Source organism: Camelina sativa, chromosome 7 (assembly GCF_000633955.1).
Source record: "Camelina sativa cultivar DH55 chromosome 7, Cs, whole genome shotgun sequence".
Classification (NCBI taxonomy): Eukaryota; Viridiplantae; Streptophyta; class Magnoliopsida; order Brassicales; family Brassicaceae; genus Camelina; species Camelina sativa.
Genome location: NC_025691.1, coordinates 1,860,161 through 1,878,355, shown reverse-complemented (window position 1 = coordinate 1,878,355; position 18,195 = coordinate 1,860,161). Strand labels below are relative to the sequence as shown.

At 35.3% G+C, this 18,195-nt stretch overlaps 3 protein-coding genes and 1 long non-coding RNA gene across 8 annotated transcripts in view; 2 read left to right on the top strand and 2 right to left on the bottom strand.

Moving 5' to 3' along the window:
- Nucleotides 1-4,701, bottom strand: part of LOC104699868 (homeobox-leucine zipper protein HAT3-like) — a 9,443-nt gene extending 4,742 nt beyond the window's left edge. The window contains exons 1-4 of one of the 4 annotated variants that reach the window (XM_019227366.1): nucleotides 4,650-4,701; nucleotides 4,471-4,529; nucleotides 4,296-4,371; nucleotides 4,112-4,211 (exon numbers count right to left, since the gene is read on the bottom strand). The gene's annotated coding sequence lies outside the window, so the exon portion shown is untranslated. Of the gene's footprint in view, nucleotides 1-4,111; nucleotides 4,212-4,295; nucleotides 4,372-4,470; nucleotides 4,533-4,649 lie in introns of all 4 variants that reach the window. The other 3 variants (XM_019227363.1, XM_019227364.1, XM_019227365.1) reach the window with 3 other exon arrangements.
- LOC104699867 lies at nucleotides 4,791-5,473 on the bottom strand. Its single transcript, XR_753454.2, has 3 exons — nucleotides 5,387-5,473; nucleotides 5,251-5,311; nucleotides 4,791-5,096 (listed from the first exon to the last, which is right to left on the bottom strand). It is a non-coding gene; the product is annotated as an uncharacterized LOC104699867 (long non-coding RNA).
- On the top strand, nucleotides 12,273-14,365 carry LOC104699866 (transcription termination factor MTEF18, mitochondrial-like). The gene has a single exon (XM_010415262.2). The coding sequence runs from the start codon at nucleotides 12,364-12,366 to the stop codon at nucleotides 14,038-14,040; it is 1,677 nt and encodes a 558-aa protein (XP_010413564.1). The 5' UTR covers nucleotides 12,273-12,363; the 3' UTR covers nucleotides 14,041-14,365.
- LOC104699865 lies at nucleotides 14,762-16,934 on the top strand. Of its 2 annotated transcripts, none has more exons than XM_010415260.2 (4): nucleotides 14,762-15,828; nucleotides 15,918-15,989; nucleotides 16,092-16,193; nucleotides 16,603-16,934. In XM_010415260.2, the coding sequence occupies exons 1-2, from the start codon at nucleotides 14,905-14,907 to the stop codon at nucleotides 15,984-15,986; spliced, it is 993 nt and encodes a 330-aa protein (XP_010413562.1). In that variant the 5' UTR covers nucleotides 14,762-14,904; the 3' UTR covers nucleotides 15,987-15,989; nucleotides 16,092-16,193; nucleotides 16,603-16,934. The 2 variants fall into 2 exon arrangements, with proteins under 2 accessions (XP_010413562.1, XP_010413563.1); XM_010415261.2 differs by having other exon boundaries at nucleotides 16,092-16,203.

Below are 18,195 nucleotides of genomic sequence, written 5' to 3'. Positions count from 1 at the left end.
AAAAAAAAAAAAAAAAAAAAAAAAAAAACCACACACACAAGAAAAGGTTAATTGGCTTTTTTTTTTGTTTCGTAATTGTGTGGCTTTCATTACGAAAGCGCTTTTCTCGCTCGTTGACCGTTGACCAAATGAGAAAAGATTAAAAAAGCTGGCGACCAGACCAGACGGTAAAATCCACGCGCTCGTGAGTGTGAATAATATCATACTACTAATTATTAAATGATCATCCTCATCATAATAAATAGTATACGAGAACATCATCATCATCATCACATCATGCCTTATTGTTATCATCATCATATCTCTATTCTCTCTCACTGACCATTGAGGGGTCCTACGTATCTCATTATCTCAAAGATAACCTTTTTTTGTTGCAGCTTTGCTTTTTAGTTTTAACATTATTTGCAATTTGTATATCAAATTCAAAACCATGAATTAGTGTATATTGTCTATATACTTTCCATTTTAACACAAATAATCGATCACTCATATATTATGTTATTATTAGTAAGTAAAATTCTCTTTAGCTGACCTTATATATGATATAGTAGTGAATATATATATTTACAAACATTCCTATTAGAGTAATATTCTTACAATGGTTTTATATAAAAAAATATGTTGAATAAATTAGTATAGGTAACGTGAAGGTATACGCGCGAATGGGGAGGTGTGAGGTGGGGGTGGGAAATAAGGCGGTGGGCTCAAAATGGGTATGGAATCAGGAGGAGGGGAGGGGGGCGCAGAGATACGGTGTCGTATAGATAGGTTACAGAGAGCCTAGAAAAGCCCTAAACACTGCATGGGATTTGAGTTGTCTGCAAATCCAACATGCATTCCCATTTCATGCCTCCCTCCTTCGTTTATTGTTCCTTTTTCCCAATGTGTTTTTAATTAATTTTTTAATACTAAGAGTTACTACTATTACAGTATTAATACTACTAAAAAATACTCCTTTTATCTCACATAGATTCTGTTTTAGATAATTTGATGTTTTGAAGTTTATACACATTTTACAAAAACAATGATTACTGAGTTTAAATATATTTTTTTACTAAAGATATATTATTTAATTTTAAACTAATAACAATTCAAAATTTTAAATAATTTCAATGATTACTTTTTGAAGTTTACAAATAATTACTTTTTGAAATTTACAAAATATCCATATTTGTAAAACAGACCGAGTATAATTAATTTTATCTGTCGGTCAAACATTAATAAATAAAAACGCACGACAACTGTTGTTGTTGGTAGATTTTTATGGCTAGATATATTAAAATCATTCAATTAATGACTCTCTTACAATATATTGATATTGCCATCATTACTTCTTCTGCCTGCAGTCTCTTCAAGACTTTCAGCAGTTACACAGACAAGACAGGTCAGCTTTTTATTATTTTAGTTTTATAACGTAACTCATTCATACCATGGGCAATAGAATAATTTAAATAAATTGTTCCCAAATAAATTAATCATGTAATTATTATTAATCTAATAAAAATAATTTACTAAATATTTATTAAAATTCATCATTCCATTAAAGTAATTTTTATACATTTCTCAATTATTAAAATATTTTTTTAACTATTGTTTATTAATTTATAAATTTAAATAAATTTAAAATGAGAAATAAGTTATATTAATTACTAATATTAAATTTAAAAGGAAAACAAACCTATTTTACAGAATTCGGGAATATTAAACATATTTTATAAAATTAGGAAAAATACACAAATATAAATTGTAATAGAAGAAACGAGGTATGGAAAAATAAATGAAATCCGTCCTACTGTTAGGTTGCATCAAATTTTTGTCATATATGCTCAATCAAGTCTTTTTGAAGACGGTCATGCATTACTGGATCCCGAACGTCATTTCAAATGGCCATCATATTATTGAGAATCGTTGGCCTATCTATAGAAAATGATAAATCCACATAAGAAGTTCCGCTTCCATCTCCCTGATAAAACTCTGATGGATCGTAGAAATTGTATTCATGTTGTTTGGCTTCCATTATCATGTTATGCAATATGATACATGCTCTCATTATCTTGCCTATTTTTCATTTATCTAAAAAAAGTGTGGGATTTTTGACAATTGCAAATTGAGCCTGCAATACTCCAAATGTACGCTCTACATCTTTTCGGCATGCTTCTTGATATTGAGCAAAGAGTTGTTTTTTTTTACCCTGTGGAAGTGTAATTGATTGGATGAAAGTTGCCCATTTGAGATTGATACCGTCAGTGAGGTAGTATGCCATTTTGTATTGCCGTCCATTGACAACGTAGTTAACTCTCAGAGCTCGACCCTCTAGTATATCAGCAAACACTAGTGAGCGGTCCAAAACATTGATATCATTTAATGTACCTGGTGGTCCAATAAAAGTGTGCCAAATGATTGTATGATTGTCCTTTCCATGTTGTCGTACTAGAGGCTGTGATCTGAAAAGCGATGCCACAGCCTCTAGAACATTTGTCGGTTTTCCAGATCCACGTGAATACTGTCCTTTCCATGTTGTCGGACAATTCTTCCACTCCCAATGCATACAATATATGCTCCCCATCATTCCGAAAAAACCACGATATTCTCCAATATTCAATAATCGTTGGAGGTCTTCCGCTGTAGGCCTTCTGAGGTACTCATCTCCAAAAAGATTTACAACTCCGCTAACAAATTCTTCAAGGCATTTTTGCACAGTGGTGTTAGCGAGTCGGAGATATTAATTCACTGCATCTGCCACACTTCCGTATGCCATCATACGAATAGCTGCCGTACATTTTTGAAGTGCAGAAAGACCGAGCATTCCAGTTGCATCTTGTATTTTTTTAAGTACGGGATTCCATTTTCAATACTATTAATAATACGCAAGAATAACGGTTTGTTCATTCTGAATCGACGACGAAACATACCTTGAGTGTAAGTCGGATTTTCACTAAAATAATCATTCCATAACCGAATATGGCCTTCTTTCCGGTCTCTATTAATGTGCCTTCTTCTTAAAACTGGAGCTGTTGGCTCTTCTGTATGGGTGTACTGGTACTGAATCTCCTCCACTATACTGTCAACTTCCTTTTCCACAATTTCATCAATTTCTTGATCAGAACTCCAATTAGACATTTTGTTGACAATATTGGGAATATACTTTTCAAAAGGTGCTTGGGTTTGGGGTTAAATATTTTTTGGGTCTTGGATTTTAGATTGGTTTAGTGTAACCCAATGATGTGTTTGGTTGCAACGAACGATAGTTGGTATAGTAGAAAAAAAAAAATTGGTGATTAGACTTTGTGACATATATGAAGAACAAGAAAGAAAGAGAAACAAAGTAGCTTGTTGCTGATTACAAGAAAGAACAATTGTTGCTGATTACACTTTGTGACATATATGAAGAACAAGAAAGAAAGAGAAAACAAAGGTTTCAAGTTTGCTTGAGGGAAAGATAGGAAAAAGAGGATTGTCATGAGTAATAGAGCCTTGTTGAGAATTCAAGAGATCAAGATAAGTAGGCAGAGGAAAATTGAAACGGTACTAGAACCCATTGTTGGTGTAGTAGCGAATGGCTTATTCAAGCTGAGGATTAAGGTGAGGGTTATGGTAAGGGTTAAGGTCAGGGTTTATATTGAGATAAATGTTTGTTAAACCGAGAAAGATACACTCGATATACACAGGGAAAAAGTTTTCATGTTTGTAATGAGTGTTTACCAAAGAGATATACACTTTTCAGTAATCTCTTAGGAGTATACAACTCAAAAGTTTGATTTAATCCTATTTTACTTGGGTTTAAAACTTGTACATATGGGAAATTTGTTTTGATCCAATATAGCTTAATCACAAAACAAACATGTGTATATATAACACTATATTTATACTTTTCAGAAAACATTTCAGCTTTTAAGTCCATCATATCTTATCATATATGATAAGATTTGATGTTAGTGTTTAAAAAGTATTTCAAAAAGGATTGCTTAAAGTCAAGACAATATTCAAATACCATCATGGAGACAAGTTCATTTTCATTTTAATAAAAACCAAACCAAATTTCAACCAAAAATGCTTCACTCAAAACACAACTAGATTATCCTATGGCGACAAAAAAAAAGAGAGAATGTACCTGACTAAGGGGAGAAGGAGCAAAGAGTTAGCACAGACGTGTAGCTCTTCACTTCGCTCCTTTTGTAACTTGATTAATATCCTGAGGCTCGCTTTTTATCCTGAGGCAATAACAAGAGAATCTGTTAAAAAAATAAAAGTATGTTGAAACTCAAATAAAGAGTGAAGGATGATTGAAACAATACCTCTAGGGGTTCTTCTTCATCTTCTTACCTGTTTACCTCTGCACCAGAAGCGAGCACACATATTGAACGAGAGAGCCTGCAACATACAAAAAAAAAAAGGGATTGTATCAAATCAAATTAATCTCTGTCACTTAAAAGAAAAAGAGCGGTGATTGCAAGAAAGACTTCTCTTTACCTCGGCACCAGCAGCCAGCAGGAGACAACTATTGTCCTGCAACCATCTCGGAGCTACTCCTGCTGCACAATATAACAAATAAGAAGCAGCATGGTTAAACAAATAACTAAACACTAAACTGTAATTGTAAACAACACAACAATAAAAATTTAAAAGCATAATCTGTGTGTGATCCGCACCCACACTTTGGACAGAGAGAAGATCCCACAGCAAAGAACAATGGAGAGATCCTAAAACACAAGAGATATAAAAGTAAGTTAGACCAGAATCTAAGATTTTCTATCGGTTAATTGTTAACAATAAGCAACAACGATGGTGTGAAGTGAGGAATAGAGACCAAATTATATATACATAATGCGAGAGACAGAGATTGATTGCTGTAAGGGTTGTTCATTATCGGCGGAAGAAGATGAAGAAGATGAGGCTAAACCTCTTCCTTAGATGGGTGACTCAAAGCTTGACAAGAGGCTTTCCGTTGTCGTTTACAAACTGGCAACATCATCGTTGATGTCCCTGTACGGCTCTTTACATTTAGGACAATTGCCTCCACCGCTTGTGATACAAATACAATCAAAGTAACAATCTCTACAGATCTTGAAACCACACTCACATCTCCCATGAACAACCTTCTCATCACAAACAAACAAAAAAAAACAGTCAAACATCTCTAACCATCGCTCATCACCAAAAGCTAAACCCTATAGATTCGATCAGATCCAGTTCACCTAGATCACACAAAATAAAATAAAAATTAACAGAGCACTTGAGAACTAGACTTACAGATCGAGCAATCTGAGCTCCGGTGTCCTCATCTTCGTTAGCTCCAGCATCTTCCTCGTCTCTGTTTGGGTGTCCAGAATAAGCAATCGATTGAATAGATTGAAATCAATTAAAACTGAAGAGAATCTGGATTTACCGTTTCATCGATTGAGTTTCGTTGTATTTTTGAAGCCAGAACAAGAAATCGATTCGCAGTTTCGTCGAGAGAGAGGAAAGAGAGAGATTCGGGAAAAGAAGAAAACGAGAGAAAAAAAAACTGTGTTTTATATTTTATCAAAATCCATTTAGAAGTTGACACGTACCGTGTCTTCACGGTTCCTTCCAATACTCCGCAGAACAACGGTTCTACTAATTTGTGGGCCAACTCTTTTAATTTTTCTTTTATTTTAGGCTTAGAAATGGTCTGAGTACCTAAAAAAAAACTCCACTGGACATCCTATTAGCTTGTTCTCGTGTTTAACCAAAATCACTTGAATCACTTAACCAAAATCTACGCTGTACTTATATTTATCCTAAGCGAGTTTCAATACTTTTTAGTTGACAGATTGTATTGGTTTTGTAATGAGCCAAGAAAAAAAGAATACAAAGAGAAGCCAAGTAAATTATAAACGAAAGCACGGATGCATACGTATGCCAGGTCGTAGATACGGTACAGTTTATAATTGTGGATCTGAAGTTGAACGGTCCATATCTCGAGAAAGCGTCGTAATTTAAGCATGTGACTTCCATTACATTACATAATAATAACCTCTCTTGGTTTGTTTTTACTTTTTACAGGAAGTTATGAGAAAAGGACATTTCACTAGTGTTTCGGTTTCATGCTTTATATAATTATAGTTTGGAAAACAAAGAAAAAGAAAGAGAGAGACTATCTATATGACTATATCTCATCATAGACTATAAAAAAGGGTGCTTACTAACAAGAAAAAGTATAATTTCTTTATTGTTTTCTTTCTTTTGTTTGCACGAACAATTTTTTTTCTAGTTCATCTTACCATTTTTACTACTATATACTGGGTAAGTAAAAAACGCATTCTAGAAAATCTTTGAAAGAGTTGTAATTTTGTTCCCAGATTGTGAAAACATTTTTCATAGTTAAACTGTTCTTTATAAAAAAAAAAACAGCTAAAACAAATTGTAGTTAAAATCCTTGTTCGTCTTTTTTTTTTCATTTTAACTGCTTTTTTGGGTACAAATTTTTCTAAGATAAAATATAAATAATATTTGCCAACAAAATGATAAAATATAAATAATATTTGCCAACAAAATGATTAATAATGTACATGAAGGACCATATATTAACAATCCATGAACACGGGTATGGCATGATGTAGGCATCTCTAGAAGTAATTTTTTACATAAAATTCAATTCGCGTCCATATTTTAAAGGACTTGAGTTTACCCTCAAACCTCAAAAGTACGAAACTTTCGATTTCTGTCTTTGTTAATTTGGTTACTACGAGTCCATAGCGATGAGTTAACTAATGAAACACCTATATGTGGCATCGCTAGTACGATATATAACATGAGATATATATGACTACATGAGCTAGGAAGCTAGGGTTTTTGGTTTTCTCAACGCATACCTGATCAAAGATAAACTTACGGTTCCTAAACTTACATATATTTTACTGAGGATTTAAAGTTTATATGTTTTGCGGAAATCAGATACTTCTTAAATCTCGTATACGTACGTCAGATGTTTATCTAGTATTCCGTTAGTATATACGAATATTTTATCTTCACGTGAGAAAGAGACGTGTTGATATTCTCGACAAATATAAAAGCTGGATTCAGTTCTTTATTATTACGTACATACTATAGTTGAGAGATCATGTTTTACAATAAATTTAACAAGCATGGGTATTTACAGATATTTTCAGACATCACATACGTAATAGCACCGCCTATTAATGGAGCGATACGAATTAATATAGTATTTGTTTACCCAAAAAAAGAAAAAGATGTTGGACCCGTTGATGAAACGAAGTATCCAATACAGTAACATTGGCATATATGAGTAGTTGAGTATATATTTGATAAATAAATAAAAATAGTAGGTCCATCTTACTTTCGATAAATCATTAGACCAAATATGAACATAAAGAAAAGTTTGATTGATCGACGTATTCCGTATAGATGTATGTCCACGTTTGTACAGTGACAATGTAACCGATCTAATGAAATAATAGCTCAAATTTTCAAAAGAAAATATGGATCCCCTTCTATGTTATGAATATAGATGTTAGTGGATATTTGAATTAAATATATGGATTAAAATTTGTGTGTGGATTTTAACAAATTAAATTATAAACAAATGAATCTGGAATAAAAAGCGAGTGAGCATGACAGGGAAGAGATCTACGAACAAGAAAGACGTGGAGTGGGGAGGCCATGGGGAGGGAAAAATAAAAGGTCACACTACGTTCACGTGCATGAGCATGTGAGATTCTGTAGCCGTGGCAACACGTGGTCCCAAGTGACCACACTCGTGCGGTGTAACGTTGTTCCTCCACGACCAGACATCCCACTTCTCAACAATCATTTGAACTCATCTCCCACGCGCTTTTTATCTTCAGCGTGTACATCACGACGCCTTATTATAGTAAAATTGTAGTACTATAGGTCCAAATGGTATCAAGATCTCCACATGAGTGACTTTATAGTTTGTAATTAATTTAGTAGTACTACTAGATCGATATTCAATGGGACGTAATGAATTTAAATCATATGTATATGTGAAAATGTGCATTTCTATGGATAATATATGATGATAGTTTTGCCATTTGTGCTAATCATTATGTTGGATAAGAATATAAGATCAAAAGACCATAAAGTTATAAACTGTTATACTCTCTCATCACTGATTTTATATGCCAGCTGCATATTTGTTTTGAACTAAATTAGTGTGTAGACTTTTTAAACTTATAACTAATAAAAGGTAATTTAGAACCTTAGGACGTGAATGGTACACAGAAAAGTGGGGCCTTTTTCAAGAATTTATTAATAAAGCAAATATTTCACCAACCAATACAAATAATGCATGTGGGCGTTTATCAAAAAAAAAATAGCGGAATTACTCAAAACANGGTCCAAATGATATCAAGATCTCCACATGTGTGACTTTATAGTTTGTAATCAATTTTGTAGTACTACTAGATCGATATTCAATGGGACGTAATGAATTTAAATCATATGTTATGTGAAAATGTGCATTTCTATGATGATAGTTTTGCCATTTGTGCTAATCATTATGTTGGATAAGACGATATGATCAAAAGACCATAAACTGTTATACTCTCTCATCACTGATTTAACATGCCAGCTGTATAGTTTTTTTGGTAAAAAGTTAAATTTTATACCATTTTCTAATTTTTTCTGTACAAAGTTGAATCTATATAAAAATAAATAATGAACAAACTAGAAAAGAAAAGAAATACATCCAAAATATAAAACAAGAAGTAATCTTGGAACGGTTATGAGTTGATCTCGGATAGCTCGATCCATAGCTGCTTGCACTGTGGAACTTGTCGAGGTGATAGAAGTGAAGATCCTAACATTTCGTTTATGCCATATTAGGTAGCAAGCTGATTGAAGAAGTAACTTGGCGATTACTACAACATCAGCTGAAGGAGGGTTCCTAGTCTGCATAATCCAAGAAGTAATTTTGTTTTGAACTAAATTAGTGTGTAGACTTTCTAAACTTATAAGTATAAAAATGTAATTTAGAACCTTAATATATGTGACCGGAAATATTATAAGTGGGTTTTATTAAAGTCAATGCCAAAGTATATATAATATGTTATTTCTGTATATAAAGTTGTTTTTTTAAAACCATATATCCCGCTTCTTTTGATATTTCAATGGGACGTCAGTTTTTTTAAAAATAGATAAGAGGAACCTGGAGATATAGGTTTGAAAGTTTAGTCATACATATCATCATGACTTTGGTACGAAACAAATATGACGATGGGGATCCAATGTCAGCCGAGCCGACCAACAAACCTATCATGTTTACCCAATAATGAGGTCGTTAGATTAGTATACAATGCTTCGTTTTAAAATAATTAGCTTATCATTTTAATACTTAATTACGTCCATATATAGGAGTAGAGTCTCAACCACATATATCAAATATTATGATCACATCATATAAAAATAAAAGGTCCCACGTGCGTGCCCAACCATGTGCTAAAGTTCTTTGGTACTTTCCTCTTTCGTTTTCGTATCCTCATTTTACACTTACACACACCAGTACCATGAAACGATCAAAAAGCATAATTCGTTTTTTGGGATGTTTTTTCACAGTATGATTCATTTAATGTTGAGATCGGACATTCGTAACTGTTTTTATAAATTGTATACTGTCAATCTCAATACAAAATGAACCAGTACATATATATCTAACAAATGCAATTACAAGGGACAATTACTAATCGGTTTTGTGTTTTGGGCCCTTGCAAAGTCTCATAAAATGAATCTTGAAAAACAATATGTGATCCCATGAAATGAAATTTGAAATACAACCTCACGCATGACTTAAAGATTGTCGTCTATATGAAAAGTCTTGCGCTTATTGATTATATATGTGGATCAATGGAATCTTTAGCTTTTAAGATTTTTTTTCTAAAAAGAAGAAAGAAGATCTTGCAACAAACTTTTGAAATCAATGTGTGGCTTTTGTCTCGAACTTTATGAATAGTACATTCTTCTTTGTAATGTTTAGGGTTTCAATGCTAACCGCGGTCGGGGTGGACAAATCCATCTACGTATCAGACTGTTATGTTTTAAATGTGGACAACAAACAAATATGGTTAAACTCTATTTGTATGCAAAAGCGGTTCGCAATTGGTTCGCTGCAGTTTTGTCTCTGATTTCTTTAGACCGCACTACTGTGGACTATCCTTAATGAATGATAAATAAAAAACGATCTAATCCGCAGATGAATTTTTCCGTCCCAACTACTGTAACCATCCACGTCCTTAATTTTTAATGTATATCTAGATAACGCAAACACCTTAAACTCAAAATCGTGGGGAAATGATTGAAAACAAACAGATTATCAGAAGTATATATTATTGGTAGTGACTAATCTACATTAAGGTTCTATGATCAGACTTAGATAAGGGATTAAGGAAACTTAATTCAATTAAAAAAAAAAAAAAAAAAAAAAAAAAAAAAAAAAAAAAAAAAAAAAAAAAAAAAAAAAAAAAAAAAAAAAAAAAAAAAAAAAAAAAAAAAAAAAAAAAAAAAAAAAAAAAAAAAAAAAAAAAAAAAAAAAAAAAAAAAAAAAAAAAAAAAAAAAAAAAAAAAAAAAAAAAAAAAAAAAAAAAAAAAAAAAAAAAAAAAAAAAAAAAAAAAAAAAAAAAAAAAAAAAAAAAAAAAAAAAAAAAAAAAAAAAAAAAAAAAAAAAAAAAAAAAAAAAAAAAAAAAAAAAAAAAAAAAAAAAAAAAAAAAAAAAAAAAGAACAGTTGCAACTTGCAAGGGACAGGAGCGAGTGAAAGCCACGTGAGTAAAAAAAAAAAACTTTTGTATGTCAGAGTAAACACGTGGGTAGTCACATGAGATAAAGTCCACGTGTCAAAGAAACAAGGAAAAGGAAAAGGACACGTGGTCTTACGTTATCGCGCGTGGCTCATATGTCCCTCCCTCACCGGACACTCTCAATTTCTTTCCCAATCATTCGATGCGATTTGCCTTTTCTTATTTTTTACTACTTATCTTACTTGTGATCATAAATTACGTTTTTTACCATACCATTGGGCCATCACCCACTCATGAGCTTATCAAAGCCTCAATCATTTCTTATGAATGACCTTATTTTACAGCTGTACCACCGCGTGACTCGCACGTGACCTCAGAAAAACAAAAACACTCGTCGGCCACTAAAGATATCATCAAATCTTAACTAAAGTCGGGGACTTTTATTTGGGCCTTTATCAGCCCATTGAGTACTTAAAAGATTACTAAGATTTACGAAAATTCATTTTCAACAAATTTTTTTTTCAATTCGCGGTAAATTGAACACATCAAACTGTTCTTAAGACGTTTTTTTTGGGACTAAACTAAAGCATCTGTAGATTGTGACCCACCTGATGATATCTTTTAGTGATAACTGCTTGCTGATTTTGCGGATACAATGTCCTTGGTAAGGGGGATTTTAATTATTTTTTCTAGTTAACATGAACATTCACATTACACACTTGAAAATTTATATATTACATATTCAAAGCTCCCCAAAAGCGGTTAGTCGTTTCAAGAAGCATGAAGGAAGCTCACAAGGTGTGTGACACGTCTCAAGACTGATACCGATTCTGTGATAACTGGTAGCAGAAGGTCACAGGAATTTTAAAATGATACTTCTGTTTTCTTATAAAAACGCTGTGGGTTTGTGTTTGAAAATTTGAAATCATGCAGTAATTTGGCGTTTGTTTGTTTCATCTTTCTTCACTAAAAAAGCTCTGTTTTAGCAATTTCGACTCTTGACTACATTTTTTCTTCTAGTCTCTTTTTGATATAGAGCTTCTGCTACAAAAGTTAAACAATGTATATACGGATATAAAAGAAGGCATATAGCCTTAATATATGTAAGCGATGCTGCTGCATTCAACATGTGATAAAACACTAAAGGTGATTTACTGAGTTTTATCAAAAGACAAAAAAAATGAAGAAGATGAATTGTTCTTAGAAGTGAAACTGATAAACTAGAGAGAAAGAAAGAAACGAAGCCCAGTAGTTTTGTCAACAACTTTGTGAGATTCTGTTCTGGTCCATACGGTTATCTCCTTCCTGATAGGGCTTGTCCAAAGCCATATGAGAACATTGTAATCACTCTATTGTTCAATGTAAAGAGAGTGCGGACAGTGAGATACAATAGAATATGAGAACATTTCAATCTCGACTTAACCAGTATATTTCTTCCGGTTATATATTTTCATTCTGGTCCGGTTCAATTTTATTATAAGATTCGAACTGCCTATGGCAAAAGAGTAATTTCTTGAAAAATCCTAGGTCCTCCGGTAGTTTATGTTAAACGTATAGACGGCCACGGTGTAGAAAAAAAGAACACACACACCGGTGGAGAAAAACCCTAATCCCCCTCCAAATTGGACCATGTTCATGGTTAGATTGAAATTCGCATCGATCTCTCACAATTTTAGTACGGCGGCGGCGAAACATAGAAGAGTGCCGTCCAAGTACAAGTCACTAGCCATCGGACAAGCCCAGCAAGCCATCACAGACTACCTCCACACAACCAGGTCTCTCTCCTACACACACGCCGAACACATTGCCACGAACGCCTCTGTTTCGATTCGAAACCTCATCCTTAAGCTTGATTTCTCTGTTCCCACGTTCTCCAAATCGCTTCGGAAGCATCTCAGTTACCACCCTATTAACGAATTCGAGTTTTTCTTCGAGAGCATTGGCATTGATTACAGCGAGGTTAGCGAGTTTTTGCCTGAGAAGAAATTTTTCTTCTATGAGGATCGGAGTGTGTTGGATGCAGCTTGTGCTTTATCTAAATTCGGGTTTCCTTGGAACAAGCTTGGTAAGTTGTATAAAGAGGAAAGGTTTGTTTTTGTGCAGAGTCCTGGAGAGATTGAATCCAGGCTGTTTAAGTTTAAAGATATGGGATTCACTTCTGTTGCGGTGATTGGTGTTTGTTTAGCGATGCCTCGTACTCTATGTGGAGGTGGTGAATTGGGTTCGGAGATGCGTTGTTTGTTTGTTAAGCTGAAGAGGCTTTTCGATGAATTTGATTCATTGCATCTTTTTGAAGAAAATGTTGAGTCTTGGCACGACATTAGTAGGAAAGTTAGGGTCTTTTACGATTTGGGTTATGAGGATGAAGAGATGTGGGAGTTGATGTACAGAAATAAGTCAGCTTTTGTGGAATACTCTGAAGAAGCTCTGATTAGAAAGGTGGAATATTTTTGTAGGTTTGGTGTCAGGAAAGAGGATGTTGCTCTTTTGATTCTTCGAAATCCCGCTATTATGGATTTTGATCTTGAGAAACCGGTGATCTCAGTTACGGGAATGCTTAAGCATTTTGGATTGAGCCAGGATGAAGTGGATGGTGTTGCTCAGAGATACCCATACGTTTTGGGTAGAAACAAACTGAAGAATCTGCCTTATGTGCTAAGAGCATTAGATCTACATGAAAGGATCTTTGATAGATTGAAGAATGGGAATCATCATTTACTTGCGAGCTATTCGTTGATGGATCCCGAAGAAGATTTAGACAGAGAATATCAAGAAGGCTTGGAGGAGCTTCAAAACTCAAGAACCAAAACACACCATGTTCAAAAATTGGATTTCCTTCATGAAATAGGGTTTGGCGAAAACGGCATCACCATGAAGGTACTACAGCATGTCCATGGTACCGCCATAGAGCTACAAGATAGATTCCAAGTCCTAGTAAACAATGGAATCGTTTTGTCAAAGATATGTATGTTGATAAGGTCAGCACCAAAGATCTTGAACCAGAAACCGCATAGCATACAAGATAAGCTAAGGTTCCTCTGTGGCGAGATGGGAGATTCTTTGGAATACCTAGATGTTTTCCCAGCTTATCTATGTTTTGACCTGGAGAACAGAATCAATCCAAGGTTCAGATTCCATAAATGGCTTGTGGAGAATGGATTGAGCGAGAAAAGCTATTCAATTGCAAGCATTGTAGCTACGAGCGAAAAGGCCTTCATAGCTCGTCTATATGGGATTCATCCAGCAATCCCGAAACATTGGTTTGAACGCTTCTCCAACAGAAAAACCAGATACACTGTATCCTAACTGAACAAAGGACTCTTTGGATCTTGCAGCAGCTTGGAGCAATATGCCCTTGAGGTTCCTCAGATATCTGAACCTGAAGAACACAAAGAACCTTATTGTTTCAACTTAAAAAGTTACAAAAATCTCCAAATGGTTACAACTGCTTGTGGATATGGCAGATGGAAACGTTTGTTTGTTTGCGGGATGTAGAAATGATGGGCACTTTGGATAATTTGTGGTTTACCGATTAGATGTGGGAATAACTTATCTACACCACTCAGTATATTCCATTTTTGGGGCTCTTGAGAGATTATGAAAGTGAGAGATTACAGTTAACTTTTGTATATATAGCTACTCTTTTTCTTAATCAGACAACTTTAACTTATTGCAATTGGTTTGGTTGGTTTTGAGCTTCCCGGTCAACCAGCACGTGTCGGTGTGTAGTGGTGGGACCAAATCCCACACGTGGGACCAAATCGCACACGTGCCAGTGACTACTTTTATCGAGCTTCGTTGATAATATACGTCCGGCGGAGAGTTTTGACTACACATTTCAGCTTTAAAGTCTTGTAAAGCAAGCAATTGGAGTGCGTGCAAGTCACGTGCGTCTTACGTTTGGATTCCCTTGTGCTCAGTGTGGTAGCGGCAGTAAATCCGACGATATAGGAAGGGTAACATAGTCATTCTATCCCCTTTTTTTTCCTTTTTGTTAACACTTTGGTTTAGTTTGAGGTTTCATGAGCAAAATAACATAACTGCCGCTCTCTCTCTCTCTCTCTCTCTCTCTCTCTCTCTCTCTCTCCCACAACATTGGCTCTGTGTGTTTTTTGAATTCTCATTATCTCATTAGGGTTTTCCACTTTCTCACGATCGATTGAATTATAGATGTTCCGTCAATCCATGGCGTTTCCTCCACCGATCCATGGCTCTGATGCGCCGCCACCGCCACAGCCGCCGGTGGTGACCGTCACTGAAACCTCCAGACGGCAGCAGCAACAGATTGGAGCAGCAGCAGCAGCTTCTTCTTCGCCGGTGAAGTCTCATCCGCTTCATAACTTTCCGTTATCTGATCTCAGATGGGCTATGAATCACGCCAATACACATAGGCTCCGCAAAGCATCGAGTAGATCTCCGCTTCGTGAACCTAACCCTGGGAAAGGGAGTTTGGTGACTGATGATGTAAACGAAGCTTCCGGTTCTTCGTCTTTCGAATTGAGACCGGATAAGAAGAAGAAGAAGAGCGATTCCGCCGCAGATCGATCCGGGACGAAGTCAACGACGCCGGACGGTAGATCGAAGATCTTTATCCGGATCCGCACCAAGAACAACGAAGATACAGCTGATGTCGCCACCACCGCCGTCTCGAGTGATAATAATAACCCTCCCGCCGTCCATGCGGCTGATGATTCAGCTGGTCCGGCGATCGATGCTGATAGTGAACGGATCTCCGATGGTTGTGGCCAAGAAGCAGACGAGTTTGGTCCCAAGACTTGGAATCTGAGGCCGAGGAAACCACCGCCGACGAAGAAGCGTTCAATTGGACACGCCGGTGGGATATTGAAGAGCTGTAACGGTTCATTACCGGAGAATAAAACTCTTAGAAAGGTTAGAACTGAGTCGATTCGATCCAGGAACGGCGTAGATGCTAAGATGGCGGCGACGACGACGACGGAGAGAAAGGAGAAGAAACCGAGGTTATCGATCTCGCTTTCGAAGCTGGAGATAGATGAAGATATCTACGCGTTGACTGGATCAAAACCTAGCAGAAGACCAAAGAAGAGAGCCAAGAACGTTCAGAAGCAGCTCGATGTAAGATTGATTTCACACATCTCTCTCCATGAATCTCCACTCAACATGACCTAACAAACAAAATTGTGGCTTGTGTTTGTTTTTTTCAGGTTCTTTTCCCAGGTTTGTGGATGGGTAACGTTTCTTCAGACGCTTACAAGGTCTCAGAACATGCTTGAAAGGTATTAACATTTGAAATGGATCCGACTGGGTTTGAAATCCTTGTATGTTTGTTTGTTGTATAAGTGGGACAAAATGTAATCTTCTCTGAATACACTGTGTAGGACTGATTGAGGATGATGATGTGAAGTTAATCTTGTTGAATTGGCGTCGACGGGAACTAGATAGAGGGCGTCGGTCGAAGAAGTCTTTATGCACAGATTGAGGTATAAAAAGGTTGTGATTCAATGTTGTTTGTCATCTTGAGTTAGACTTTCTCCTTGGTTATCTTGTGTACGTTACTGGCTTTTCACAGCACAACAAAATTGTATATATACATGAGTGCAAATTCGCATGAGAAGTGGGATTTCCATGAAGTATATATGAATTTCCATTAACAAAATTGGTGTCTTAGATTCAGATTGTTAGGGATATATGAATTGATATGATATGATATCAATCCTTCTGGTTAATGATTTGCCATTTGCGTCTAAACACTGTATTTTGAAATCCTGGTTAATAAAGATCTGGTGATCTGAACTCGTGAAGTTTCGAGGTTCTAGACTTAGATAAATGGTGTCACTTAGTATCTTCACCTTCACCTTCTTACTCTCTCACTGTACTGTGATGATGTAGAACTGGGAATGATTCGTTTCTTTGGCTTCATTGCGCTGCTGGACTTGTGAATACTCTGTCTCGTGCTTTCAATTCAACTCCCAACTTCAGCTTCAGCTTCAGATTCGGTTCTCTGGCGGCAGTATAAAATGCTAACCAGACTAGTTCTGATCCAAGCCGCCTTATTTGTTGTCACTGATGTGAGTTCGTTCTTACGGCCTTTATTTTTTTCTTCTGTTTAATTCACTTGTGGACTCTTTTTGTAATAAGATTAGTGGGTAGCCTCACCTACTTGTAAAGGTGGAAATTAAAATCAGAATTATCAACGTAATTATTATTTTTAAAAATACTAACCCTTTCATTATTTAATAACTCATCTATTTTTAGGTTAATAAATTGAGCAAAAGACGGATAAATTAGTCAACTATGTAGCAGTAATGTCATCAATATTTGTATAGTGTTTCTACAAGGTGTAAATTTACCCACTTTTCCAAGTTCAAACTTCAAACTCGAATCCAGTAAATAAAGAATATATATAATCTAGGACCGACATACTATTTCCCTCTCATAACTATCATATCGTGCCAGTTCTCTATCGATTTTTGTTTTTTTACTAGTTCTCTTTCGGACTTATATCCTCCGACTATTTCCCTCCGAATCCATACTTTTCTGCCTATTTCCCCATTGAATTGGGTTTACACGGTTTTGAGTTTAAACCGGGTATAAAATCAATTTAGAACCCGGGTAATATATACAATCCGACCCGACTTCTTCTTCTATTTTAGAATGATAACCCCCAAATTTGCTACTATGAACCCTAAAAATCGAAATTGAAAAAGAAATCCCTCTCTCTCAAAATCATGAGCAATGTCTCTGAATCTTAGCAACCTATATAACATTAAAGAAAACATATAAATTAAAACTAAACACATGCGTAATTAAGACTCATCCTTTGATATGACCCACAAATCTCAAAAAAGGTAAAAAAAAAAAAATATAAGTAAAGAACAATGACGTCCAACCCCCATATCGTAAAGGTAGCTATAATAACACAGAGATATCAGCTCAACAACAATGTCGTCAACACTAGAGAACATGGTTGGGTGACACTAAGTGAAAACAGATTGAAACTCACCAACCAGATCTGGAACAAAAACATTGAATTGCCTATTCGAACAATAAGATCCGTCAAATTCAGTGACTCAGTTACTTAATTCTCTAAGCAAATCTAAAAAATTTAAAGCAACGACCAAAAAAAAAAAAAAAAAAACAGATTTGAAAACAAAATTGACAAAAATCTCAAAATCAAAATCAAATTCTGGAGTAACTTACGTAGCAATCGTCATCAATGGTGAATATATACTTCTTCTTAGACATCTTGTATCCAAAGCAGCGACAAGCAGAATCCGTAAAGGAGATACAAGAAGCTTTTGGTAAGGCTGAAGGAATGGTCTCCACATCTCGAGGAAATCGAGGTTTCTGATAGTCGAAATCACGATATCGAGCTCATCTTTCAACAACGCTGTCTGGTTCACAGGGATTCCAACAGTGTTCGCCGACTCAACCATGGTTTCAGGGGATGAGATGAGATCGGATCGCATCGGTTAGGTTAAA